The sequence below is a fragment of the Hyperolius riggenbachi genome, chromosome 9, assembly GCF_040937935.1.
Source record: "Hyperolius riggenbachi isolate aHypRig1 chromosome 9, aHypRig1.pri, whole genome shotgun sequence".
Taxonomy (NCBI): Eukaryota; Metazoa; Chordata; class Amphibia; order Anura; family Hyperoliidae; genus Hyperolius; species Hyperolius riggenbachi.
The window spans coordinates 208,656,217-208,682,263 of record NC_090654.1 but is presented as its reverse complement, the minus strand read 5'-3'; the positions used below and the strand labels follow the sequence as shown (position 1 = coordinate 208,682,263).

At 44.1% G+C, this 26,047-nt stretch overlaps 1 protein-coding gene across 3 annotated transcripts in view; it reads right to left on the bottom strand.

The window, feature by feature from the left end:
• Nucleotides 1–1,178: 1,178 nt before the first annotated feature.
• ARHGAP11A (Rho GTPase activating protein 11A) overlaps nt 1,179–26,047 on the bottom strand; it is a 51,408-nt gene continuing 26,539 nt past the window's right edge. The window contains exons 7-12 of one of the 3 annotated variants that reach the window (XM_068253922.1): nt 14,989–15,063; nt 14,281–14,451; nt 12,594–12,732; nt 12,360–12,468; nt 5,967–6,093; nt 1,179–3,114 (exon numbers count right to left, since the gene is read on the bottom strand). In XM_068253922.1, coding sequence (XP_068110023.1) covers nt 1,631–3,114; nt 5,967–6,093; nt 12,360–12,468; nt 12,594–12,732; nt 14,281–14,451; nt 14,989–15,063 — 2,105 coding nt within the window. In that variant the 3' untranslated portion in view covers nt 1,179–1,630. The remainder of the gene's footprint in view (nt 3,115–5,966; nt 6,094–12,359; nt 12,469–12,593; nt 12,733–14,280; nt 14,452–14,988; nt 15,064–26,047) is intronic. The other 2 variants (XM_068253924.1, XM_068253923.1) reach the window with 2 other exon arrangements.

The window sequence follows — 26,047 nt, the reverse complement described above, 5'->3', positions numbered from 1 at the left end:
CTTGACCCAAGGGGGGGGGGGGGGGGGGGGGCACATTACACACATCAGACCATAGTCTTTTGAAAATGAAAGATCACAGTCCAATCTTACCACCCTTCATGTAGTATGAGAGCCATACTCTACACAGTCTTTTCTATGGAGCTTACCCCACATCAGAAAAAAATCTTTGCAAGATGCTGCACACACAGATGCTGTACAGACACAACAGATCAGTATCTGCAAAAGATCTGTTCCTGCCAAAAATCCATTCCTGCAAATTGCAATGATAGTCTATGAGATCTGCAGATCATACACACATGATTTAACTGACATTCATCTGCAGATCAGATCCACCAGGATGGATTTTCAGATCTGCAGATGAATGTCAGTTAAATCATGTGTGTATGATGATCTGCAGATCTCAGACTATCATTGCAATTTGCAGGAATGGATTTTTGGCAGGAACAGATCTTTTGCAGATACTGATCTTTTGTGTCTGTACAGCATCTGTGTGTGCAGCATTTTGCAAAGATTTTTTCCTGATGTGGAGTTCAGCTCCATAGAAAAGACTGTGTAGAGTATGGCTCTCATACTACATAAAGGGTGGTAAGATTGATCTGTGATCTTTCATTTTCCAAAGACTATGGTCTGATGTGTGTATGTGGCCTAAGATGTGTAAGGGGTGGTGGGGCTGTGCACTGACCAGTCTATTGGCAGAGGCCCAGAATATCACAAAGATTCCTTTTAACCATTAAATATCTGATATGTACACACCTTATTTTTGTGCAACACTAGATTTTAAAATAAGACATGTAATGCGCGTTACCAAATGCGCACGGAAGCGGATATGATGTGAACAAGGCAAAGGGTTGTCCATCTTGTACACATCAAAGGAGCCAGGCAGTCAAGGCTACTTAAAAATTACAGCTGTTGCCTATCAGAAGTTTCACTAATTATTGATATTGGAGCTCACTCCTGAAATAGAAAGACTGGCTCCTGAATCCCATAATAAATGGTGTATCCCTGCTATAAGAGTATAACAAGTTACATAAAAACTCTCTACTAGGAAAATACATAGGAAGCATTGACATTTTTTACAAAGTACAGCTCGTGATTTACTGGATAAAAATATTATATTTACAGTTTCATTCAACAATTCCTGTAAAATACTGAGAAAATAAAAGTCTCCCAAACAGCGATTTCAAGCTAGATTACCCGTTTACACAGCAGTAAAGTACAAGACTATTCTTAAACACAAGTTCATTTTTCAAGTCTTTAGCGCAGAAGGTCCAGTCACAGAGTAACAAGTGTCAGTGACGAGGCTCAGGTATTGGAGCATGTGACAGCTTGTACCTTTTATTGCTGGGATGCTGTAAAGAAAGTTCCAGAGCATTCAAGGCTAAAAACTCATTTTTAAAAATTGATGAACCAGTTCTTCAATCACAAAATTATTAAAAAAGACTGGTCAATGGAAGGCAGTTTTGTACCTTCCAATTCCACACGCATGCAAGGTGCTTTTAGGAGGAAATGTAATGAGTACACCAACGCTTAGGTGCATTGGCTTGCATGTAAACAGGATGCACTTTCCCAGCAGTAGTATTGAAAGCAAAGCCAATTGAGCACAGTCAATAAAAAACAAATAAAAGGATCCTTATAAGTCTAAAGGCTTGCTAGCTGGCAAGAAAGCGACTTTTCCTATTGGGTTCTTTGGTGATCCTCTGTAACGATTATGCTCTCTACCAGATAGAATACGCAAAGCTTTATTTGGGGCACTTGAACACAGTTCAGGCTTTGTGCAGATAGGTCGAGATACATCCTGATTTGTTAGGTCCTCTAATACAGACTTTCCTTGGTGTAGAGATGATGGGACTGAGCTTGGGGTATTGCCCAAAGACTGCCTGGAAAACTTGGACCTAGTTGCACGAAGAGAAGGTGTAGCTAGTGACTCACAGAAGACTGCATTCTCCTGAGAACCTGCAGAGAAAAGCTTTTGCTTAGAATGAGTCAATTTGCCATCTAAGCACAGTGACCCGTCACAACTGACTGATTTCACCAACGGCGATCCTGCCACTATTTCTCTTGGATTTTTCTCCTGACGTGACACCTGCAAGAGTGAATTGATACGGCGAACCGATTGCCGCACAGGTGTACGCTGAAGTTTAATTGGAGACTTTACTTTTTGGCCAACACCGTGGTCATTTAGGCACAGTCTATTGAAGTGCTGTATGTGATCAGACACCCTGCTGCTTCTACGAATTGGTGTAGGTGGCGAGTGAGAACTTACAGCAGCTGCCTCCACTGTTTTCCCTGATGAAGGTTCTGAAGCTGCTGACATATCAGTAACTTCAAAAACAGAACACACAGATTTAGTAACTGAGGAGCTGTCCGCCTGGAAATAAGGAATGACTATGTTGCACTTCTGGTTGTGGGGAGATATTTCTATCTCTTCAGCAAAATCAGTATTTGCGTCCTCTACAATTTTAAGTACAATCTGGGGTGACTCCGTACATTGGATGGTTTGCAAGCTCTTAGCTGGTGTCCCTGCAGGAGTCATCTCTTTTAGATATTTGTCACAGGCCACTTGTTTTGATGGATTCCCATCCTGACAACGGTTATCCGACTTGTAGACCGCAACCTCTGAGTGCACCTGTGGTTTAGATGTACGCGTCTCCTGATCATCATTGTGGCTTTTTTCTGACTCAGTGACCAGAGTTTTAGAACTTATCTGAGGGTCAGAAAGTAATGGTGGAGAGCCATGCTCTGATGGATTCTGGCTTCCCACAACTACACTGAGACCACTCCCCGATTCTGTAAATGCTTGTGTGATCCTGCGCACTGTGTCTTGTGCTTGCCACTGCTCCACCTCACATAGGGAATCTTCCTTCTGGCTCTTGGCTTTGCCACAGCTTGTTGCAAGTGGTTTCATCTCTTGTGGCATGACAGGGGGTTTGCCAGTTACCAGAATAGGCTCAGAAAAGCAGTTTCCAGCATACAGAAATCCTGATAACGGAGTTCCCTCATCAAAAACTTTGGTTAATTGATGAGGTCCTGTCCATGACATGCGGTGATTGGAGTCATCTGATGGGGTTTTTGGTGTTAGTAGGTTATCTTCAGATTTGCTTATTTTCTTTGAACCTACAAAGAAAAATAAAGTGTTGAAAAAAGTTGCTTTTATAAAGAAAAGTACAGAGGATAAAATCTGCAGATAGAAATTTTAAAGCCTAACTCAACCCACAGAGCCTATAGTCTTCATAAGTGGTTTACCGTATATACTCAACTATATGTCTAGAAATTTAGGTCTGACTCACTAAATAAAAAAGTATAGGGGCCATGGGCCTGAGCACACGGAGTAATGTGTGTACCATTAGTAACATTCCCATTAGGTTTAGGTCTGTTTAGGTCTAAGACCGGGCCACGAAAATTAACAAGGAGAGGGGCAAGGCGAAAAATACTGGGCTGCAGGAAGGGGAGTGAATAATTGCTGCGCTTGGGGGCCCGGAGTTTTGATTGGCTGCAATACTGTATGCAGTGCAGTCATTAACCCCCCGACTCCTGGTCCCCAAGTGCAGCCAATAACTTTGCTGGCTAGACTTATACTTGAGTCAATAAGAAATTACAGCTTAAGAGGGTCAAATATTGTAATAGACTTATGCACAAGGTTGACTTATATTCTAGGCTATACGGCATGTTAAAACCTGCTCAAATGAGATCTCTGTTCTAGTCAAAGGCAATGGTACAACCATACATCAGAGGAGAGGACTTTAACCACTTCATGACAAAGGGCATATATATACGTCCATTGTATTTGTGGCGAATGCACCACCACTTTGTTACTAAATGTGGCACATGTGGTATCGTTTTAACCATGACAAGTTGTAGAATACATTTTGGTGTGTCTTACAGCTTGGACCCCCGTCACATAAAAAATAGGTAGGGACAAACTCAATCAAAACAAAAATTAATTTTCAAAATTATAACTTGCGAAAGTTGTAAGAAATCTACTAGAGACATATGTGGTAACATTTTAACTGGGATAAGTAGAAGAATACAGTTTAGACAGTTTTAGGGTTGAGGCACATGTCTTGTGTATTTTTTTTAGTCAAAATCTGAATCAAAAGCAATTACATTTTTGCATATTATGTACCAAAATAAACGACTTGTAAAATGATAAAGTTACAGAATATAAAAGAAAAAACATTGTTACCTTAGGAACATGGGTTTTTTTTAAATATGTATGCCATGAGGGTATATTACTATTATTTTTGCCAATAAGGACTTGTAATCGTCGATAGTGTATACTGAGAAAAAAACAAAAACAAACAAGGCCCCGTTCACACTGCACGCGTTTTGGAAACGCGTGCGGGAGGCCGACATGCACGACATCAGACAGTGTATAGAGTGCACTGTCTGATGTTCACACTGCATGCGTTCCGGACCTGTGCGGTCCGGGAACGCATGCTGCACGCATTTTTTTGCAAAAAACGCATGGCTGTCCCATTCACTTTTCAGTGATGGGATCAGCCACGCAACGCATACAAACGCGGATGGCGTGCGTTTGCATGCGCTGCGTTCCGCACGCATGGCCGTCCGCGTTTGTAATGTGAACGGGGCCTAAAATAACAGAAAGACACCCTTCTTTCCAAATACAATAATGCCACCATGCATTGTGCTAGAGACAAAATCTAAATGTTTTAATAACCAGGATGAATAAGCAAATAAAATGTGGGTTTAACTTATAGTTAGCACTGTTTATTGTACAGCTATACTGAATCTAAATAGAGAAATAGTGTTTTTTATTTCTATTTTTTCCCTTATTTTTCCCTTTAAAATGCATAGAAAATAAGGTAATTACTAAACAAAATTATCACATGCTAAAAGCCTAATTTGTCCTGAAAAAAACCCCCAATATATAGATCATTTAGGTGTGATAAGTAGTAATAAAGTTATTGGTGAATAAATGGAAGCAGCGCTCATATGTGAAAGTCGCTCTCGTCCTGAAGTGGTTAATATAGCACACTGGAGAATAGCAGGATGTAATGAAAAGAGTTCCATTTAATAAAATGCTATTGGGTTTCAGTGCGAACAAACAAATGGTATGGTTTCATTTCTGTTACTGGAAAGTTTGGAGAATAGTAGTATAATAGAGTGTTAATATGAAGTGGAATTGGCCATTTCAACCCCCCTCAAAAGAAAAAAATTAAAACCCCAGCGCTCAGCAATTTTTACAGCGATTTCCCAGTGATTGCGCTTGCAATTCGGCGGAAGTTTGCAGCATTTTCTGAGTTGTTGCGTTTAAAGAAATGCTGCAGAATTACACATTCCTTCAAAATCGCAATAGCTAAGCGATTGCATTTTATAGTGTGAACTAAGACGGCAAACTATTTTCACAAGGTTGTAGTCCTTTTATCATTCCTACAGAATTGAAATCACTGCAAAAATGCACATGCAGTGCTCTTTATAATAACAATCATACCTGTGTCCATACGTTTACATTAACCAAGCGCTTTTCAAAACGCTAGCAATCGGAAAACTTGCAGAAAAGCACTTTTGGTATAAAACAGCCCAAACTGCCAAAGTTCAAACTACAGATCGATGGGACATGTAGCGTCAACTAGGTGTGCGCTCTCATTTTGTGTTTTTCCATTATATGCTCAGTTTAAACTGTGCAGCACTGTAACACTTTCTTATTAAGAAGATCTATGCCAAGCATAAAATCTAAAAATATGTTAATAGACAGAATCCAAAATATAAACAGTACTAGAAAGTGGAGTTTTTTTTAGTGCAGGTTTCCAGCCCCTCCAGTACCAACACCAGCTTGTAGAAAACAAAATAATCTAAGAATATATTTATTTATTGTATTTATAAAGCGCCAACATATTACGCAGCGCTGATATATAGGTCTAATTATTTCAGGTCGATAAAACACCACCTGACAGTGGGCTTTGTGGAAGCTGGTGATTGATAAAGTCATTAAACTCAACTCTTACCTGAACTTACAAATTGACTCTCACCAGGAGAAGATTCAGTCTGATTTCCAAGAACTGGCAATTCTTGTGAATTTGCCAGTCTCCAACCAATGGTTTCGGATCGATTGCTAGTAGAATTACCTGCATTCTAGAAAAAAAAACACAATCCAAAAATATGGCATTTACAATAAAATTTAAAATTAGACCTATACTAACAGATTCTGAAAGTTGTCACTAATGACCTCATGCTGACAAAGGCTACATCTGAGTGTTAAGTTGAAAGTTTCATCATTAGATACAGTCACAATTTTAGTAGTGTACTAATATATAGTACTCTATACCAGGGGTCCCCAACCTTTTCCGGGCCGGGGACCACTTTCTGACCAAATTTTTCTCCGGGGCCCACGGGGGGGGGGGGGGGGGGGGGGGGGGTGTAGCTTCCTAGTGGACAGCGTCGTGCACAGCGGGTTACCGGGGGGGGGGGGGGGTACATAGCTAGCATAGTTGCCCCAGTATAGGGCGTTTAGTTGCCCCAGTATGGCTAGTACAGTTACCCCAGTATAGCTAGTATAGTGCCCAGTAAAGCTAATATAGTGCCCAGTATAGGTAGGTAGTGCCCCAGTATAGGTAGGTAGTGCCCCAGTATAGCTAGTATAGTGCCCAGTGTTGGTAGGTAGTGCCCCAGTATAGCTACTAAAGTGCCCAGTATAGCTAGTATAGTGCCCCAGTATAGCTAGTATAAGTATAGCTAGTAGTGCCCCAAGTACAGCTAGTATAGTGCCCCAGTACAGCTAGTAGTGCCCCAGTACAGCCAGTATAGTGCCCCAGTATAGCTAGTAGTGCCCCAGTACAGCCAGTATAGTGCCCCAGTACAGCCAGTATAGTGCCCCAGTACAGCCAGTATAGTGCCCCAGTACAGCCAGTATAGTGCCCCAGTACAGCCAGTATAGTGCCCCAGTACAGCCAGTATAGTGCCCCAGTACAGCCAGTATAGTGCCCCAGTACAGCCAGTATAGTGCCCCAGTACAGCCAGTATAGTGCCCCAGTACAGCCAGTATAGTGCCCCAGTACAGCCAGTATAGTGCCCCAGTACAGCCAGTATAGTGCCCCAGTATAGCTAGTATAGTGCCCCAGTACAGCTAGTATAGTGCCCCAGTATAGCTAGTAGTGCCCCAGTACAGCTAGTAGTGCCCCAGTACAGCTAGTAGTGCCCCAGTACAGCTAGTAGTGCCCCAGTACAGCTAGTAGTGCCCCAGTACAGCTAGTAGTGCCCCAGTACAGCTAGTAGTGCCCCAGTACAGCTAGTAGTGCCCCAGTACAGCTAGTAGTGCCCCAGTACAGCTAGTAGTGCCCCAGTACAGCTAGTAGTGCCCCAGTACAGCTAGTAGTGCCCCAGTACAGCTAGTAGTGCCCCAGTACAGCTAGTAGTGCCCCAGTACAGCTAGTAGTGCCCCAGTACAGCTAGTAGTGCCCCAGTACAGCTAGTAGTGCCCCAGTACAGCTAGTAGTGCCCCAGTACAGCTAGTAGTGCCCCAGTACAGCCAGTATAGTGCCCAGTATAGGTAGGTAGTGCCCCAGTATAGCTAGTATAGTGCCCAGTGTTGGTAGGTAGTGCCCCAGTATAGCTACTAAAGTGCCCAGTATAGCTAGTATGCCCCAGTATAGCTAGTATAAGTATAGCTAGTAGTGCCCCAGTACAGCTAGTATAGTGCCCCAGTACAGCTAGTAGTGCCCCAGTACAGCCAGTATAGTGCCCCAGTATAGCTAGTAGTGCCCCAGTACAGCCAGTATAGTGCCCCAGTACAGCCAGTATAGTGCCCCAGTACAGCCAGTATAGTGCCCCAGTACAGCCAGTATAGTGCCCCAGTATAGCTAGTAGTGCCCCAGTACAGCCAGTATAGTGCCCCAGTACAGCCAGTATAGTGCCCCAGTATAGCTAGTATAGTGCCCCAGTACAGCTAGTAGTGCCCCAGTACAGCCAGTATAGTGCCCCAATATAGCTAGTAGTGCCCCAGTACAGCCAGTATAGTGCCCCAGTATAGCTAGTAGTGCCCCAGTACAGCTAGTAGTGCCCCAGTACAGCTAGTAGTGCCCCAGTACAGCTAGTAGTGCCCCAGTACAGCTAGTAGTGCCCCAGTACAGCCAGTAGTGCCCCAGTACAGCCAGTATAGTGCCCAGTATAGCGCCCCAGTATAATACCCCAGTATAGCAAGTATAGTGCCCCAGTATAGTGCCCAAGCATAGCAGCCCCCACCTCCCCCCCGCGGCCGCTGCAGTTACCTTGTCTTACATTCCCCTCTCTCTCTCGCCGGAGTGTAGGTCACAGCAGCGCACCCCGCTGCTGCTGTGATGGAGAGGGAGGAAGCAGGAAAGAGAGAGCGGTTCCCATAGTAACGGCGCGCCGCTACAGGAAGCCGCTCTTTCTCTCCTGCTTTCTCCCTCTCTGTCACAGCAGCTGCAGGGCGCGCTGCTGTGACTCACACGCGTCGCTGACAAGAGGGAGAGAAGGGGAATGTAAGATACCAAGCGGCCGCCAGAGATAACAGCAGCGGCGGCTGCGGAGGCAAGAGGACAGTCCCGCGGCCCAACTGAAAGCGTCCTGCGGACCACCAGTGGGCCGCGGACCACAGGTTGGGGATCCCTGCTCTATACTATTATAATAGTAAATTCCTCTGCGTCTTAAAGGGCAGACTGTTTTTAATCCCCCCTTCTGTGAACACTGAATTGATTAGTCATGTATGTCGAGCTGCATGTACTACCCGGCAGACAGGGGAAGGGGAGGAGAAGCTAGGTTGACTAACACAATGAGGGATAGGTGTTACAGGGCTGCTGACAGAGTATGTATGAGAAATGGGATGAACACAAAATGCCTGTAATAGGGCTTTAACTAAAAATCCGCTTTTACAGAGAACTAAGCAATCCGTTAAGGTCAGTTCTACGTATAGCTGCATAGGTAGTGACAGCAAGGTAGATCAAAAAAGCTCCTACCCCTTTTTCTTACTCCCTGAATATAGTCAGTTAGGGAAGTTTTTCACTAAAAATTGCAAAGCGACCAGTTAAAAAAAAAGGGGGAGAGGGGAGAAGGAAAAAAAAAAAAAAAAAAAAAAAAAAAGGTGAAAAGAGTAGAACTTAAAGGGGTTCCGTGGGTATTTGCTTAGGATAAAAAAACGCCACTTACCCGGGGCTTCTATCAGCCCCCTGTAGCCGTAATGCCCCACGCAGTCCTCCTCAGATCCGCCATTCCCGGTCTAGCACGGCACGTCATCCAACTGCGGCTGTGCTCGCTCTCGCCCACGTCAGAAGCTTACTGTGCAGGCGCAGTACAAGAAAACTTTGTACTGCGCCTGCAAAGTAAGCTTCCAATGACGCGAACGGCAGCGCGCATTATTCGCCTATGACAGGTGAATAAAGCCCCGTACCAGCGGCGGGGAACGGCATATCGGAGGACGACAGCGTGGGACATTACTGCTACAGGGGGCTGATAGAAGCCCCAGGTAGGTGGCGGTTTTTATCCTTAGCAAACCCCACAGAACACCTTTAAAGAGACTGAAGCGAAAAAAAAAATTGAAAATTGGTTGTGTAGTATGGATAATTACTAGAAGATCAGAAGCAAAGACAATATTCTCAATTTTATTTTCACATATACAGTGTTTTTTATAACATTGCATCATTCTCTAATATTTGCAGTTTACACGCTACTCAGCATTCTAAATGACTTTTTTTTCAGAGCAGTCTTGTGAACTATTGACCTCTCCTCTGGCAGAGGGGAAAAAAAATTCTTCACTAAGGCCCTGTTCACACTGTACGCGTTGCCATCCGGATTTCGGCAACGCGTGCAGGAGGCCGACACGCACGACATCAGAGAGTGCATAGACTGCACCGATGTTCAGATTGCATGCGGTCCGGAACGCATGCTGCACACATTTTTTACCAAAACGCATTCAGTGAATGGGATCAGCCACGCAACGCAGACACACAGACGGCGTGCGTTCGTACACGTTGCGTTCTGAACGCACGGCCATCGGCATCTCATGATGTGAATGTGGCCTGACAGTTGAGATAATAAAGACTTTGAAAGTCGTAGAGCTTAATTGGCTTTTTTGCCTAGAGATAACAACTGGACTTTCTTAACTCTTCCTGTACTGGACCCAATTAACTTATGTCTCTGATCTTAATGTTTTATTTCTTAGCTGTACTACACATGCAAATCATATCATAATTTTATTTTCGCTTCAGTGTCTCTAACTGGGGCTTCTAATGCTCCCCCGCAGATATCCTGTGTCCGTGTAGCCACTCACCGATGCTCCGATCCCCTCCTTTGGTTAACTTCCGGAATTTGCAACTTTAAAGTCGGAAACCCACTGCGCCTGCGTCCCTGCACCCGCTGACGTCACTGGGAGTGTGCTGCGCAGGCGCAGACCGTACTGGGCCTTCGTTGTACACTCCTGGTAACATCAGGGGCCTTAAGACGTGGCCACTCAGGCGCAGTGGTTTTCCGACTTTAAAGTCGCAAATTCCGGAAGTGGACCGGAGCATCGGTGAGCAGCTGCGTGGACACAGGACGTCTGCGGGGGACCAATAGAAGCCCCAGATAAGTCCAACTATTTTTTCCCCCTACAGTAGTAGTCCTTTAAATCTACAGCAATGCCAACTACATATTCCATTCCTGCACCCACCATCTCTCCCACTGCATTTTGCTCCATTGTAGGGGTGCGGCTGTCAGATCAGATCTGGTACAGCGTCTTCCTATGTGGATCCAAGTTTTGGACAAATCCCCTCCCGGAGCAACGAGTAATATTATGCAGGTGCTCTGCAAGTGGGGCAGAGCTGCAGTGCTTGAGCTGGTGCTGGCCCTGATAGAGTAATCTCTAGAGCAAGGAAGCACAGACCTTCTGGGCCACTGCCACCAGTCCCTTTTCCAGATTGCACAGGTTTCCCCATCTCCCTGGAAAAAATTAGGTGCTGGTGGGGTGAATGCATGTGAGATCAGGAAAAAGGATTGGGTAAGGGTCAATTTTGTCGTGGTCCCCGTGGAAAGAGATTGCCATTATTGATTTTACCAGGATTAGCCTAAATATTTTAATTTCACTTGTATGAAAGGTGTACCTAATAGATCTTGCCTCAATTCTGGTAGCTTTGTGCAGTAAATATTTTTTGTTGGTAAAATACCTACCTCATGCGGTATTTTTCTGCATTTCCGAACATGCAGTAAAACATGCGGAAAATGCATAAAAGTGCAGTATTTCAGCGGTAAGCATGCAGTAAACAAGCAATAGTAGTCTTTAACCTCCTTAGCGGTATGCCCAACAGTGTCGGGCATACCGCTTCCTGGCCCCAGGAGTCCCCCATGCATAATAAATGAGATCCCATGCCTGAAAAACCTTTAGCTAGCACTAGGCTAGCTAGTACAAGTGCCCGGCACACCCCGTTAATACATTACCCAGCCATCGCGCTGCCTCCCTGCACAGCTTCGGTCTCTCTATGGGGAGGATCGGGTTTGTGCATGACGTCGGCGACGTCATGTGCGATCCTCTCCATAGTGAAGACCGGAGCTGTGCAGGGAGGCAGCACCGATCGCTGGATCCAGGCTGGGTAATGTATAAACAGGGGTGCGGCGGGGATTGGGGGGGGTGGGGGGTTTACGGTGCCGGGCACGTCTACTAGCTAGCCTAGTGCTAGCTAAAGGTTTTTCAGGCATGGGATCCCATTATACTGGGGGACACAAACTAGCAAAACCACCTGAGCGGCGTAACGCTCTGGAGGTTAATAGTCTTCCATAAGTTACGTTAGTCTTCAGAAGTTTTTTTTTTTTTTTTTTTATTTGATTATGAAGCAACCTACGAAAAATTAATATTTATAGGCATCACCTATAAAAATCCAGTAAATATGTATTTTCTATTACACAGCCTGAAAAGGTACTCCAATAAAAAACAGCAATAAGAACGCTAATAAAACTGCAAAATACATACAAATTGACTTTACCCCAGGGACGGGCAGGTCATAAACGGATTGGTAAATTATTTGCCAACATGCCCCTAATTTCCATGAGAATAGCGATTTCCAATAAAACTAATGCAAATTACCGGATACTTTACTGCATGCGGTAATTCATGGCTAAAATTTACCATAATTGATAAATGTTAATACTGCTGTAAAAAAAAAAAGTTATTACCGCATGCGTTAAATAACCGTACATGTGGTAATTTGCTCGAAACCGCTTCCGGAATTGAGACCTTTGTGTGGTAAAGTACAAGAAAAACAGAGCTTTTCGTTTATGGATATTTATGCTGTGCCCCCTGAAAACAGTTGGTAGTTTTGAGCGGTGATCAAGTCTTTGCAGTACAACACGAAGTAAAAAACCCCCAAAGTAGTAGGTGTTAGTGTAACTTCACTACTATCTTGCCCATCACTTACCACCTCCTTGCAACTTTTTCCCAGGCTAAAGCGAAGACGAAGCGACCTGCGCACCATTTCTTTTCGACTTATTTTAGGCGAGAAGCAGCCAGTTTTTCCAGACTCCACCCTACAAAAAAAAAAAAAAAAAAAAAAGTTAACAGTACAATGGAACTGAAGGGATTGCCAATATAACAACTGAACTCCAATGGTTTACAGAAAAATAAAGTACACGTGTAAATAAAAAAGATTTACCTCTGCACTTTCCGAATTTCATGCCTCTTGCTGCGTCTCAGGTTGCTGGAGCTGGTTAGATGTTTACTATTGGACACGGATGGTGAGAAAGAATTTTCTGACACTTCAAAAGAAGTATAAGGGCTTCCTTCTGTTCGAGCTTAGTAGAGAAGAGAGAATGATTCAATTGCCTAGGACCTAGGTCACATATCCAGCATTGTGATAGAGACACAAGTATGGTCCTGTTCACTAGATAAAACGCATACATTCCCACAGTTTATTAAGTCGTAATTTGGCAACAGAGGTCAAACATTAATTTTACCAGAGGCAGATTTTAGAGGGGCAAATGGGACACAGAGGTATGTCATGGGACAGGCAACATGCCACTGTGTCCTCTTGGTGCTGCTCTCTGGTCCCTCCTCTCAGCTGGCACCCCCCTGCATATCTACTGACAAGCACCTTGTTTGGTAGCTAAATGGTGGAAGGGGCACCCTTTGCAGGAAAAGCACTTAGGCATAACAACCCTCCCTCTAGAGAGCTGAGACACTGCAGTGCCGTGTCCCCATACTTCTGGGGTCGCAGCCATTTTTAAAAACAAAAGTACAATAGGCGACTACTTAATCCAGCTAGACCCCCGACTCAGCAATCTGCTGCCTCGGTTTCTCTAAGTCAAGTAGTGACTTGTCACATGGATCAATCTTTACAGATCATTTCAGATGTGTTGTGGTAAATAACTGACTTCCAACCAAGCAGCGTGTTCCGCTTTATGTAAAGAGGAAGGGGCAGATGCATAAACAGTATTACATTGAGAAAAGCCTCCGAAGTTCTTTTAATGACAATAGGTCTCAGGCGAGACCGATTTACCCGGTAGATCTCTAGAGCTATGCAATGATCACAAACGATTGTTATGGCCATTACAAAACCTAAAAGGAGTGTACCGCGTTTCCTCTAAAGCAAGACATCCCCAGAGAATAAGTCCTAGCAGGAATTCCTAGCATGCTTGAATTATTAGCCCTCCATCGATTGTAAGCCCTTCCTGGCAGCAGCACACATAACAAAAGCAAGTCACGCTCAATACAAAGCCTGGATACAGGAGAGCAGCAGTATAATGAGAGTTCTACAGTCCTGTATATGTGTGTCAGGCAATTTGTTTTTGTTGGAGCCAGCCCTCCTGATCTGTCAAAGTGATAATCAGCAGCACTTCACCTCGTCCCAGGACACACAGCTTATCCTATCATAGCTATGGGGAGCCTCTGCCTGCAAGAAATAGACTCTAATGCTGGGTACACGATGCGATTTCCCGCTCGATCGATCATTTTTGACATGTTGGATCGGGTTTTGATCGATACAGCCGTCGATTTTGCATACTTAACATGGAAAAATCAACGGCTGTATCGATTGATACCCGATCGCACATGGTGGAAATAATCGAAGCCGCAGATAGAGTGGGAAATCGCATCATGTGTACCCAGCAGAATGCATTTCTTGTGAGAGCCAATATCTGCAAGCCACAAGCTCTGTTCATGCTGCTTGTGTTTCAGCATGGCATGCAGTATATATATTTTGTAGAGGAAAACTACCAGCGTTTCCCCCCAAAATAAGACAGCCCCTGAAAATAAACCCTAGCACATATTTTGGAGCCCGGTCTTATTTTCAGGGAAGCACAGTATGTAGCTTTAGTTAAACAATAAGGTCACAACTAACTTACCTGAAGAGGGAGTGGACCCACCACCAAAAAGACTACTTGGAAGCAGCTCAAATGCAAGGTTCTGTTTAATAGATTTTCTTTTCTTGTTAGAAATTCCCTGCACAGAATCCAAAGGAAGCTTTCTTTTGGTGCTCGGTGTAAGGATTAAAGGTGTCACCATGGAATTGAAAACTAGATGGAAGAAAAAAGTATAACAGGCTTCATAAACACGTTTTCAGCTTTGGGGAATACCATAAAGACTAAAAAAAAGTGCGTCTACATATAAGACACACCTTATTAAAAGAGGTCTCTGCTTTAAAGAAATTAGCATCAGGCTTCAAAAATGTGTTAAAATGGGTTTTCTAAGCATAGTATGAAAACAGCAAGCAGAATAAAGCACAGTCTAAAATGCTGGACATTCAGCCATAACGCCAGCGAAACAAGTACATGTCAGGGTTTCAGCTACACCCAAATACAGAGAGGAATTCAGTATAAACTACAGTAGTAGGTTACTCCTAGGAAGGTTCTTTATTACCGTTAGTCATACATTTAATGAACTTATTTAAGAACACTTATGTTTACTCAGACATAGCTGCAACTTTCTCAGCAGCGCTATATTTGAATGTATCTGAAACCCTTTTAGCTTTAGGTTAGCAGATCTTTATGAAAGCCCATGCACTAGAATAGAGATGCTGCTTAGGTTATGACTGTTAGTTACCAAATACCTACCGGTCCTGTCTGGTTGGGGTGTAGAAGTAGGTGTTCTATTAGTTTTAAGCTTATTCAATGCTCCACTAACAAAATCTGAAATGCAAGACATGAACTGAGCACGTTCAGGGAAAGTGGATTTACAAGGATTATAATGTAAACTGTGTAAAAAGCTGCAACAGCAAAACATTCATACCCTTTCCCTCCTGATTAGGTGTAACACGGACAAATTATCTGTCAAGAAGAGGTAGAATAGCTTATGGGAAGAGGAATGGAGGCTTGCCATATGGGCAACTAAGATGGTGGTGTTCAAAATGAACACATTCTAAAACTTGTCTTCAGACTTTCATATGCTGTTAAAGGATACCAGAGCCCAAACGCAGAGGAGAAACGAGGGGAGCAGGTATGTATGGTGAGCTTTCCTTAAGCTCACCGCCTCCCTTTCTGCCCGCTCGTTTACCTGCAATTATCATGTTGTCCCCGTCTCTTTGCCGACCCGATCAGGATTATTACGCGTTCCTACCATGCCTGCACACGTACTGAAGCACGTGTCCTCCGGCCAGTCCCGCTCTGCACATGTGTGAGAGACGTAATCGTGATTGTGCAGAGCAGGAAAACTCGTGCAGACATGGCAGGAACCCATTGCCCGGGTATGTATTTGGCTGGTGTTGGCTCTGCCCACTTTTTCTAACCCTAACACACACAATTACTCAAGGACCTCGTTTGTGAGCTTTGCAGTCTTTGGCATCAATAATTTGCATTGAAATGAAACAAATCTGATCGGCTGTGGCTCCAACCCCTTATCTGAATTTGAACTCCAGTCACCCAATGACCAACTGTATTAGGTTTGAGGCTTGTGCCATTAACAGTGCAAGCATAGCAGCAATTAAATATTCCTCTTGAAAATCAATAGGTGAATTTTGATTGGCTTTTGTAGGCTCCACCCACTTTTCTGAATATTAATCCCAGTCACCCTGTGACTAACTGTGAAAAGTTTGAGAACCCTACCGTTAGTGTAAGAATGGCTGCAGTTTACATTCTCCCAGTGAAACTTGTATTTCTCTCTGCCGACTTTTTGGTTATGAGGATAAAAAGTATCCTAAGGGCCTGTTCATACTTGCTGCGTTTGTAGAACGCGTATAAATTAGAAGAAACGCAAGTTGAAAAACGCATGCGTTTTTCTTGCGTTTGAATGCGTTTTCTATTGCGTTTTGCACAAACACGTGACCCAGGGGAAAAAAAAGAATTATGGGAACCGCAGAGGAAAAACGGACGCTAAAAACGCAATAGTACGCGTTTTTGATACGCGTCCATAGACTTTCATTGCGTCCGTTTCTATGCGTATCGCACAGAACTGCGTGCAGCAATGCGGATGAGAAACGTATGCGTCTCATACGCATACATGTGAACTAGCCCATTCAAAAGCATTAGGAGCCGTTTCTATGCGTTTTTGGTACCAGTACGCGTTCCCTGAAAACGGCTAGGAACGCATATAGTCTGAACAGGCCCTAAATGTTATTCCAGGTAATGTACTATGTGTGCCAAATTTTATTCAAATCCATTGAGCCATTGTTGCGTGATTGAGTAACAAACATCCAACCTTTTGCATTTATAATATTAGTGAGATTTAAATCTACTTTTTAAGTTTTTACTATTTCATGGTTTCTGCTCAATGACACATTCATTGAAGTATGCCAGAGCTAAAATCTATGAACTATTGACCCTCTATCTATTTGCTGCTCTCAGAAGCCATTTTCTGTTAGGGAAATGTTTTACGGTTGCAGTTCCTTAACAGTGAGGGTTACACTGTAGTCCGCCCCAGTCAGGAACTGTCACTTACATACCTGATCTTTAAACCTTTCAGGCAGAGAAAGAATAAAATGCATCACAGCATAGTTATTAGTGTGCTTGGGTGCGCAGACGGGGCCACGCATACCGTCATCAGGTCGTCCATCTAACGGAGCAAATTTAGGATACAGGCCTCCCTACACAAAACACTGGGGTATCAGGCTCCATCTACACTCAAAAGTCCACGTACTCAGTCTGTGGTACAAGACAGCCGCATAACACCAGGAGAAACTTTTGCTATAAAAAAAACCCTTTACATGTCCAATATGCATTGGACAAGTTCTTAGTACTAAAGAAATATAGCCCTCAAAAAGGACCGAGCGATTTTATTACTCGAGCCAGCTGGCTCTCTTAGGACATACCACTCTCTGTGGGCCTCAAACCTTGAACGACTAGCTCAAAATTGTAAAAAAGAAGTTTGCAGAGAAACTTCTCTGCAAACTTTTCTTCTTTTTTACAATTTTGGACAAGTTCTTGGCAGTCTTTTTAGTGTACAATTTTGAAGTGTGAAAAACTGGGGTCAGTAAGGCATGTAAAATGATCTACATTTGAAGGATTTCAGAAAACCAGCCCCAAACTAAAGGTGGCCATACATCTAGCAACTTTGGAGCGTGATCGACCATCTGGCTCTACATATGCACTTCCTGCAGAGCCGTCATGAATCCACTGAGAATGTTGTGCACATTTAATGCAGACGTGTTGTCCATCACCTGGTCCAGATCGTGCATAAAGAATGTGTAGTACAGGAAGAATAACCCCCCCCCCCATTTCCAGGCAGAGTAACTGCATAGCACTTTCAGATGTACCCACAGGCAGATTGTCTACAGCCTGATTGATGTTCATTGTTCCTGCCTGCACCCTCTACGAGTACTCTTACCCAGGACTAGATTGGAATTCTATTTAACAGCTACTGTAAGTTTAGTTAAAGTGCATCTCCAGTATACAATGTACTTTTCAATATCAGCATTACCACCCCCCCCCCCCCCCCCCGTGGTATGCGGATATTGAAAAGTTAGACTACCCCAACACATTGTTTAATAAAACTCACTGGAACCTCATATTAGCTGGGTTCTGGTGCATCCTTTTCAGGAAGTGGCCCTGGCTTTCTCTATGTCAGATATAGGAAATTCATGTTGGCAATACCAGGCCAGATGGCCAACAGGGTAGTGTGTCAGGTTCCTGGCCAGCTTTGTTTTGTTCCCATAAGCAGATGCAATCTTATTAAAGCTTTAAAATTCTTATGCTCTGGCAGTGATGAAATGTGTTATGTTTCATACTATCAATCAACAGGATTGCTATATGTAAAATTAGAGAAGTGCAAGTTGAAGGTTTCATAAACTGAGTCGCCGAATGATTTTTGCACCTACTCCACAACCCTAGTCACACACGTGTACTAAAACTACCTTCAGACAGAAAATATTCCAGGAAATCATTTAAAAGAAAAAAAAATTAGAGAAAAGCCTCCACCCAGTCTATGCAAGAAAAACATCAGTAGCATTCCCAATCCCAAGCACTGGGAAACAAAAGTGATAACTCAGAATACATACAACCATGCAACACGAAAAATAAGGCAGTTCTACTTTAACACTACATTTTCTTACTCAACAATAATGGTCAGCAAGATGTTTTTTTCAATTAAAAAAAATGATGGCATTTTTAACAGCTGAAGTGTTGTGCAATCATTTTAGCGTATACCCCCTATTCACTTCCCTAGACTTGTTTGGTTAGTAATTGATATACCACAGTAAGATGAACAGAACAAACTCTACAACATACGTGTGAATGAACCCTACAAGGTAAAACAAACAAACAGCTCAGGAAAGGACGTGTACTCCTAGCACGTTACAACAAACATAACGTTTAGCTAAGTTTACATTAATAATTATGGCTAAGAGTGGCTGGGCTGTTACAGCTACAACATTTTATTAGAAAATCCTGCAGCACTCTCGCAATATGAATAAGAGCTGTGGAGATCTACAAATGTATATAAAGTCTCCACAGCTAGAAAATGTGAAAACTCCAAGAAACCGGATCAGCTTATTTTGGCACGCGGCTCTCAGAGCCGAGCGCCCAAACTGGGCGCCCCATAGCAGCAATGCTATGCTGCGCGGGGCGCGTAGCAGTAATTCAGGACTGGCAGCTGCCAGACCGTGAATTACATCTCCCTCCGAGTTGTTGCCGCCTCGGAGTTTTTGGTGGCAGCAGTGAGAGCCGTCATTCGACTTGCACCGCGCCGAACTAAGTGGTGCCGAAACAATATGCACCCCCCCCAAAAAAAAACCCTTTGGTGACCAGCTCATAGCCAAAAAGGTCCCATTTTAGATAGGTCTACATATGCCTGAAAGGCATAGGATACCTCCAGCCTAATACACAGCATGCAATTTTCCATCAGATAGATGAGTGGAATCGATTATTTCCAACCGGTCCAATCTGTTATATGATCCTTTTTCTGATCGATTTTTGAATAGAAGTGATCAGAAAATCCATCAGAAATCAGATCAGACCCGTCAGAAATAATCAATTTGACTCGTCTATCGGACGGGAAATTGCATGGTGTGTATCAGGCACAAGTCGCACTCCATTTGCTTCTGATTTCTCTGACCACCTGGGCATGAACTCAGCAGGACACCCAAGTTCATCAGGAGAAGCCCGTTGTCGCACGTGTTACCACATTTCACAAGTGCAATTGCTAAACTTAAACCACAAACAACTACCGTATATACTCGAGTATAAGCCGACTTTTTGGGTCCAAAAAAGTGGCCCAAAAGTGGGGGTGTCGGCTTATACTCGAGTCACCTTCTCCCCGGAGTGCCACCGCGGCATATGCAGAGTGGTGTGGGCAGCGCAATTAACCCCCAGCATATGTAAATAGTGCACAGCGAGCCGGGCTTCTTTACTCACGTCAGCACCGCACGCCTGGATTGCCCGTCATCACCATGCCTCTTGCCAACCACGGAACAACACAGCGCAAAGACCGGAGCCAATCAGGAAATCACACACTCTACCGCTGTGTACTCGTCACATAAAGATAGGTGTTATCAGCTGTGCACGCAGTTCGGGAAATTGCTTTACCTTCAGAGAGCGGGACGCATCTCCTATGTTTCAAATTTCGTCACGAGGCATGTTCCCGATTGGCCGGCTGTATTGTCAGCAACACAGCCGGCCAATCAGGTGCCTGAAGGGTGGGAACATACCGCGTGACGAAACTGAAACCTAGGAGATGCGTCCCGCTCTCTGAAGGGAAAGCATTGCCCGAACTGCGTTCACAGCTGATAACATCTCTCATTATGTGACGAGTACACAGCGACAGAGTGTGGGATTTCCTGATTGGCTCCGGTCTTTGCGCTGTGTTGTTCCGTGGTTGGCAAGAGGCATGGTGATGACGGGCAATCCAGGCGTGCGGTGCTGACGTGAGTAAGGAAGCCCGGCTCCCTGTGCACTATTTACATATGCTGGGGGTCAATTGCGCTGCCCACACCTGTGACTACACAGCGGCAGAGTGTGATTTGCTCCGTGGCTGAGTGAGGCATGGTGATGATGAGCAAACCAGGCGCGCTGTGCTGACATGTGAGTAAAGGAGCCCAGCTCCCTGTGCACTGTCTACATGTGCTGGGGGTTAATTGTGTTGCCCACACCACTCTGCATATGCCCTGGTGGCACTCGGGGGAGTCATGGCGATGAGGGCATGAATGTGTAATATGAATCGTCAGCTTAAAGGTGAAAGCCCAGCTCCCTATGCACATTCTGCAATGCAATTCTGCGAGTCACAATGATCAGTTTTACACTCTGCCTGCCACCGCTCTGCATACCGTATGTCAGGGCCACTCCACATTAGAAGATGTAAAGGCACTGTGGACCTTATTCATCAAAACTGCATTCTGAATGTTGCCTACAGCAACCAATCTGATCAAGCATCGCTGCTACAGTCTGCCAGCACCACCAAAACGTTGCAATTTACTTACCTGGGCCTCTTTCAGCCCCCACGGTCTATATGGTCTGTGCTGTATTCCCTACCCTCGGCTTATACTTGAGTCAATCACTTTTTCCTGGAATTTAAGGGAAAAGTTGGGGGGTCGGCTTATACTCGGGTCGGCTTATACTCGAGTATATACGGTAAACAAAAAAAAGTTTTATGCCAGGTTAGTTAGTGCTTTGTTTTTGATCTGAGGTGTTACCCATGTAGATGGTGCCCTGAATGAGCATAGAGAAGTATCTGTAATTCAGAAACTAGAAGTGCCACTAAGGTTGGCCTATGCCCCACTGATGTGTTTACACCTACTTAACCTCCTTGCCGGTTATCCCGAGCTCAGCTCGGGGTAAACCTGCGCAGGATGATTTCTCAGGCCCCGCTGGGCCGATTTGCATAATTTTTTTTTATTGCACGCAGCTAGCACTTTGCTAGCTGCGTGCATATTCAGCAGCTCCACACCCCTTACGCAGCCTGGCCAATCAGTGCCAGGCAGTGCTGAGGGGTGGATCGGGATTCCCTCTGACGTCCATGACGTCGGTAACGTCATCCCGCCCTGTCGCCATGGCGACCGGGGAAGCCCAGCAGGAAATCCTGTTCTGAACGGGATTTCCTGCTTACTCTGATCGCCGGAGGCGATCGGAGTGGGTGGGGGGATGCCGCAGCGGCTATCATGTAGCGAGCCTATATGATTTTTTTTAAAAAAAAGTGCTGTGCTGCCCCCTTGCCGCAGGAATTGGACCGGCAAGGGGGTTAAAGGGAACATGAGATGATTGAAAGCAAAAATGTTTTACTTACTTGGGGCTTCTTCTAGCCCGCTTCAGGCTGTGAGCTCCCTCACAGTCTCTACGGACCACTCCTACCGTCCGTTAGCTGTCCCAGTACTTCTGTGAGTCGCACGCAATCGCGCATGCGCAGCCAAGCCGAACGTGCACTCCTGTGGCCAGGAGCAATCTGCGGCTGTGTAGTACTATGTAGGTGCAAAACACGATGGGCGTGCACGACTCACAGAAGTACCAGGGCGGCTAGCAGATGGCAGGAGTAGCCCGGAGAGAAGATAAAGGAGCCCACAGCCTGCAGGAAGCCCGAAGTACAGTGATGTGAAAAACTATTTGCTCCCTTCCTGATTTCTTATTCTTTTGCATGTTTGTCACACTTAAATGTTTCTGCTCATCAAAAAACGTTAACTATTAGTCAAAGATAACATAACTGAACACAAAATGCAGTTTTAAAATGATGGTTTTTATAATTTAGTGATAAAAACAAAACCTATATGGCCCTGTGTGAAAAAGAAATTGCCCCCTGAACCTAATAACTGGTTTGGCCACCCTTAGCAGCAAGAACTGCAATCAAGAGTTTGCGATAACTTGCAACGAGTCTTTTACAGGGCTCTGGAGGAATTTTGGCCCACTCATCTTTGCAGAATTGTTGTAATTCAGCTTTGAGGGTTTTCTAGTATGAACCGCCTTTTTAAGGTCATGCAAATCGGCCCAGCGGGGCCTGAGAAATCCTCCTGCTCAGGTTTACCCCGAGCTGAGCTCGGGATAACCGGCAAGGAGGTTAAGTAGGTGTAAACACATCAGTGGGGCATAGGCCAACCTTAGTGGCACTTCTAGTTTCTGAATTACAGATACTTCTCTATGCTCATTCAGGGCACCATCTACATGGGTAACACCTCAGATCAAAAACAAAGCACTAACTAACCTGGCATAAAACTTTTTTTTGTTTAGTTGTTTGTGGTTTAAGTTTAGCAATTGCACTTGTGAAATGTGGTAACACGTGTGACAACAGGCTTCTCCTGATGAACATCTCAATAGGATTCAGGTCAGGACTTTGACTAGGCCATTCCAAAGTCTTCATTTTCTTTTTCTTCAGCCATTCAGAGGTGGATTTGCTGGTGTGTTTGGGGTCATTGTCCTGCTGCAGCACCCAAGATCGCTTCAGCTTGAGTTAACGAACAGATGGCCGGACACATTCTCCTTCAGGATTTTTTGGTAGACAGTAGAATTCATGGTTCCATCTATCACAGCAAACCTTCCAGGTCCTGAAGCAGCAAAAACAACCCCAGACCATCACACTACCACCACCACCATATTTTACTGTTGGTATGATGTTCTTTTGCTGAAATGCTGTGTTACTTCTATGCCAGATGTAACGGGACACGCACCTTCCAAAAAGTTCAACTTTTGTCTCGTCGGTCCACAAGGTATTTTCCCAAAAGTCTTGGCAATCGAGATGTTTTTTTAGCAAAATTGAGACGAGCCTTAATGTTCTTTTTGCTTAAAAGTGGTTTGCACCTTGGATATCTGCCATGCAGGCCGTTTTTGCCCAGTCTCTTATGGTGGAGTCGTGAACACTGACTAATTGAGGAAAGTGAGGCCTGCAGTTCTTTAGATGTTGTCCTGTGGTCTTTTGTGGCCTCTCGGATGAGTTTTCTCTGCGCTCTTGGGGTAATTTTGGTTGGCCGGCCACTCCTGGGAAGGTTCATCACTGTTCCATGTTTTTGCCATTTGTGGATAATGGCTCTCACTGTGGTTCCCTGGAGTCCCAAAGCTTTAGAAATGGCTTTATAACCTTTACCGGACAGATCTCAATTACTTTTGTTCTCATTTGTTCCTGAATTTCTTTAGATCTTGGCATGATGTCTAGCTTTTGAGGTGCTTTTGGTCTACTTCTCTGTGTCAGATAGCTCCTATTTAAGTGATTTCTTGATTGAAACAGGTGTGGCAGTAATCAGGGGCCGTGTCCTCGCTCCTGCTGATGTCACCAGGAGCGTACTGCGCAGGCCCAGTATGGTCTGTGCCTGCGCAGTACGGTCCTGGTGACATCAGCGGGAGCGAGGACACGGCAACGCAGGCGCAGTGGTTTTCAGACTAAAGTCTGAAATTCCAGAAGTGAACCGGAGGCAGGGCCACAGCATCAGTGAGTCGCTGCGCTGGCACAGGATGTCTGCGGGGGACCATTAGAAGCCCCGGGTAAGTTCAACTCATTTTCCGCCGTCCCCCCCTACAGTATTCCTGTAAGTTATTTAACCACTTGAGGACCTAGGGCTTTCTACCCCTTAAGGACCGGCCACTTTTTTTCCATTCAGACCACTGCAGCTTTCACAGTTTATTGCTCGCTCATACAACCTACCACCTAAATGAATTTTGGCTCCTTTTCTTGTCACTAATAAAGCTTTCTTTTAGTGCTATTTGATTGCTCCTGCGATTTTTACTTTTTATTATATTCAGCAAAAAAGACATGAATTTTGGCAAAAAAATGATTTTTTTAACTTTCTGTGCTGACAGTTTTCAAATAAAGTAAAATTTCTGTATACATGCAGCGCGAAAAATGTGGACAAACATGTTTTTGATAAAAAAAAAACCCATTCAGTGTATATTTATTGGTTTGGGTAAAAGTTATAGCGTTTACAAACTATGGTGCAAAAAGTGAATTTTCCCATTTTCAAACATCTCTGACTTTTCTGACCCTCTGTCATGTTTCATGAGGGGCTAGAATTCCAGGATAGTATAAATACCCCCCAAATGACCCCATTTTGGAAAGAAGACATCCCAAAGTATTCACTGAGAGGCATAGTGAGTTCATAGAAGATATTTTTTGTCACAAGTAAGCGGAAAATGACACTTTGTGAAAAAAAAAAAAAAAAAAAAAAGTTTCCATTTCTTCTAACTTGCGACAAAAAAAAAATGAAATCTGCCACGGACTCACCATGCTCCTCTCTGAATACCTTGAAGTGTCTACTTTCCAAAATGGGGTCATTTGTGGGGTGTGTTTACTGTCCTGACATTTTGGGGGGTGCTAAATTGTAAGCACCCCTGTAAAGCCTGAAGGTGCTCATTGGACTTTGGACCCCTTAGCGCAGTTAGGGTGCAAAAAAGTGCCACACATGTGGTATTGCCGTACTCAGGAGAAGTAGTATAATGTGTTTTGGGGTGTATTTTTACACATACCCATGCTGGGTGGGAGAAATATCTCTGTAAATGACAATTTGTTAATTTTTTTTACACACAATTGTCCATTTACAGAGATCTTTCTCCCACTCAGCATGGGTATGTGTAAAAATACACCACAAAACACATTATACTACTTCTCCTGAGTACGGCGATACCACATGTGTGGCACTTTTTTGCACCCTAACTGCGCTAAAGGGCCCAAAGTCCAATGAGTACCTTTAGAATTTCACAGGTCATTTTGAGAAATTTCGTTTCAAGACTACTCCTCACGGTTTAGGGCCCCTAAAATGCCAGGGCAGTATAGGAACCCCACAAATGACCCCATTTTAGAAAGAAGACACCCCAAGGTATTCCGTTAGGAGTATGGTGAGTTCATAGAAGATTTTATTTTTTTGTCAAAAGTTAGCGGAAATTGATTTTAATTGTGTTTTTTCACAAAGTGTCATTTTCCGCTAACTTTTGACAAAAAATAAAATCTTCTATGAACTCACCATACTCCTAACGGAATACTTTGGGGTGTCTTCTTTCTAAAATGGGGTCATTTGTGGGGTTCCTATACTGCCCTGGCATTTTAGGGGCCCTAAACCGTGAGGAGTAGTCTTGAAACGAAATTTCTCAAAATGACCTGTGAAATCCTAAAGGTACTCATTGGACTTTGGGCCCCTTAGTGCAGTTAGGGTGCAAAAAAGTGCCACACATGTGGTATCGCCGTACTGGGGAGAAGTAGTACAATGTGTTTTGGGGTGTATTTTTACACATACCCATGCTGGGTGGGAGAAATACCTCTGTAAATGGACAATTGTGTGTAAAAAAATGAAAAGATTGTCATTTACAAAGGTATTTCTCCCACCCAGCATGGGTATGTGTAAAAATACACCCCAAAACACATTATACTACTTCTCCCGAGTACGGCGATACCACATGTGTGGCACTTTTTTGCACCCTAACTGCACTAAGGGGCCCAAAGTCCAATGAGTACCTTTAGGATTTCACAGGTCATTTTTGTTTCAAGACTACTCCTCACGGTTTAGGGCCCCTAAAATGCCAGGGCAGTATAGGAACCCCACTAATGACCCCATTTTAGAAAGAAGACACCCCAAGGTATTCCGTTAGGAGTATGGTGAGTTCATAGAAGTTTTTATTTTTTTGTCACAAGTTAGCGGAAATTGATTTTAATAGTTTTTTTTCACAAAGTGTCATTTTCCGCTAACTTGTGACAAAAAATAAAATCTTCTATGAACTCACCATACTCCGTACGGAATACCTTTGGGTGTCTTCTTTCTAGAATGGGGTCATTTGTGGGGTTCCT